Below are 3044 nucleotides of genomic sequence, written 5' to 3' on the forward strand. Positions count from 1 at the left end.
TATATATATATATATATATATAACTCAAAGGTAACTGACATAGTGATCTATCATCGCACAGCCAAAACCACTGGACGGATCGAACTGAAATTAGACATGTAGGTAGATGTTATGACATAGGCATGCGCTAAGAAAGGATTTTGATAAATTCCACCCCTAAGGGATATATTAACGCGAGTGAAGCCGCGGGCAATAGCTAGTACATATATAAACCTTCCTCTTGAATCACTAAAAAAACCGCTACAAAATCCGTTGCGTAGTTTTAAAGATTATATTATATAGGGACAGACAGCGACAGCAACTTTGTTTCATACTATGTAATGATAATGATGATGGTAATTATGATAATGATATATATGTATATATATCATATCGTGTATGTAGCATAGGTGACATTTATCACATTGTTTGCTACTCTAGTTTTAATTTTGCTTTTTGGCTCCTTGTTTCTCGTAATTCTTAAAATTCAATTCTAAATAATAATTATATAAAAGAGCAACACGCAAGTTTATTGCGATGAGTCTGCGTTCCGTATGTGTGGTAGACTAAAAAAATATTACCGTTCAAAAGTTAAATAGTAATTTAAAACTTAATATAAGCACCTTTTACATAAAAACAGACACAAATTGTAATTAAAACATTTTTAAATATTAAAACTAAAAAGTTACTCCTTTTGTTAAAATTTCTTACATTAATTTTGATGAAAACATCTTTGCAAGTTATTAGATTTCGTTTTTTAAAGAGAATGAATTAAAATATTTAATAACTTCCTGTGTCTACGCTGCACCTCATCCGTTCTACGGTGTTCTACGGCGTAGTCCGTAGCCGCCAGTTGCCGCTACGAGATCGCGTAAGCTACACGTCTACTAGACGAAAGCTACGTCGGTTACGAACAATTGAAAAACTTTAACAAATATTTGTTATTTAGAGATTTAATATTAAAATTTAATAGAATATAAAATATAATCAATTATGTATTATATATTTATAAGAAAGTGAAATAATAATTATATTAGATGTAAAAAGTCGGATCTATGTGTACATGTTATTAAGATACAGTTTATAAAATATCTATTCTTTAAAAAAATATAAATTATTCTTATTTTAAATATTTTTTATTTATAATTTCTAGTGACGAAAGTGTTGTGTTAAAAGTTTATAAAGCTTTAAAACTTCTTGGATAACTTTTAAAATAACTTAATAGTTTCATTGCACAGTCACAGTGTTACTTGTTAAATATATTAAAATAATAAATAAATAATTAAAATAGTGTTAAATGATAATTATAATGTTTATGATGCTGGCAACTTATAAACTCAATTTTTATTTTATAGTTAAAATGTTGCGCTAAAACCTTAAATACAACTATGTAGTGATTATATGCAGTGTTAATTAGATTTAATTTAATGTGATAATTAATTAAAATGGTGTTAAATGATAATTATAACGAGACACCACTCGACGTGAGCACGTCCGAAATTGATAAGATATTTTGGGATTACTTCGATGCCACAACAACTACAAACTACAATTTGAGTGGTATAACTGACACCTTGCCACGAGACCAGGGTGCGGTGCTGGCCACTTATGGGGTGCTGTTGGCTATTGGAGGACTTGGCAACTTGGCTGTGCTGATCACTCTAGCGCGGACCAGGCGCAGGAAGTCAAGAGTTGATCTATTGATGACACATCTGGCGTTAGCTGATGTATGCGTCACATGCGGTGTTATTCCTCTAGAGGTATGTATTTATAATGATAATTAAAATTCATTTAATGATTAATAATAATTATTCTATTTCTATAAATTACCAGTTAAATATGTATTAATAAAACTGTTTTATAACAATGAATATAGTTATTATAATTATAATATTATGACACTAAATGTTTGTATACATTTATTAAACTTACGTGGATGGAGGATTATGAAATTGATACAGTTTATATGGAGAAAAGTTTATATTGGTTGTTGATGTATTTTTTAGCCACACTGCAGTGATCGTAGGAAAAGGGAAATAAGGAACTCACCCAAATTGCACAAATTATAATATAGATGATCTGCGTCGGCGACTTGAAGCACTTGAAGTTTTCAATTACAATACACCACACTCGCGACACAAATACAGTTTGTTATAATATTTAAGGAGCTCCTTGATTAATTAAAATTGATGCATGCGGTGGTTGTTTCACTTGTTAGATGGCGGCGAATGATGAATTGTCCATATTGTGCCGGGGAAAGGGGGGCGGGAAAAAGCAGTGTGGCGGCTTACCAATTTATTATTATTTTTTTTTATGATTTTAGAAGACGCGCGAACAGTTGTCTTGGAAGAAATTGCAGAAGCCATAAGGCCAGCTTATTGTACCCTGTTACACTGTTATTTTGGATCTTTTAATATATGTAGTCCAATAAAGACTATATAAAGAAAATAAATAAATATTATTATTATTATAATTCTTTAAAATAATAATACATTAAAACATACATGCTACCCTACGTTTGATACACAAATATGTCTGCATATTTACATTTAGTCATTGACCTACCTTAATATCATATATAAATAATACGTTAGGTACATACAAAACCTAAAATAATTATAACCTAATTTTAAACATCGAACTTGTTAATGAGTACATATTTGTTATGTATTTAAGAGATTAAATAATTATTATGAAATTGTATATAGGTCATTGTGGATACATACAACATTTGTAGGTTTAGATTGTTAGTTTTGGATGTTATAAATTAATATTTGACGACCTCTGTGGTATAGCAGTTTAGCACACCGCTTTACTTCCGATAGTCGCGGGTTCGATTGTATTCATGAGTAACTATCATGGCTTGTTTTTATCAGGGTGATTTCTATGTATATTATGTATGTATTTAGAAATCAAAGTATCTCATACTATACGTATCAGTTGTTTCGCACCTACACAATCTGCTTAGCTTGCAACTATATGGCGCTGTATGAATTGTCCAAAAAAAATTGCATTAAATTAATATTTGCTATAATATGCATCGTGCATACTATAGCAAATGCATC

At 30.2% G+C, this 3044-nt stretch overlaps 1 protein-coding gene across 1 annotated transcript; it reads left to right on the forward strand.

Annotated features, from left to right (window-relative positions):
* Nucleotides 1-1424: 1424 nt before the first annotated feature.
* Nucleotides 1425-2347, forward strand: LOC131854907 (vasopressin V1b receptor-like). The gene is made up of 2 exons (XM_059206091.1): nucleotides 1425-1739; nucleotides 2303-2347. The coding sequence occupies exons 1-2, from the start codon at nucleotides 1425-1427 to the stop codon at nucleotides 2345-2347; spliced, it is 360 nt and encodes a 119-aa protein (XP_059062074.1).
* Nucleotides 2348-3044: the final 697 nt, after the last annotated feature.

The sequence above is a fragment of the Achroia grisella genome, unplaced genomic scaffold, assembly GCF_030625045.1.
Source record: "Achroia grisella isolate CSIRO2021 unplaced genomic scaffold, CSIRO_AGI_Agris_v1 utg1248, whole genome shotgun sequence".
Lineage (NCBI taxonomy): Eukaryota > Metazoa > Arthropoda > Insecta > Lepidoptera > Pyralidae > Achroia > Achroia grisella.

What these genes read in the sequence shown, in the direction of transcription:
- LOC131854907 (XM_059206091.1), top strand. Translation starts at nt 1,425, where the DNA reads ATGGTGTTAAATGATAATTATAACGAGACACCACTCGACGTGAGCACG. An exon ending in GCGGTGTTATTCCTCTAGAG is followed by an intron (nt 1,740 to 2,302) that starts GTATGTATTTAT and finishes TTATGATTTTAG; the next exon opens with AAGACGCGCGAACAGTTGTC.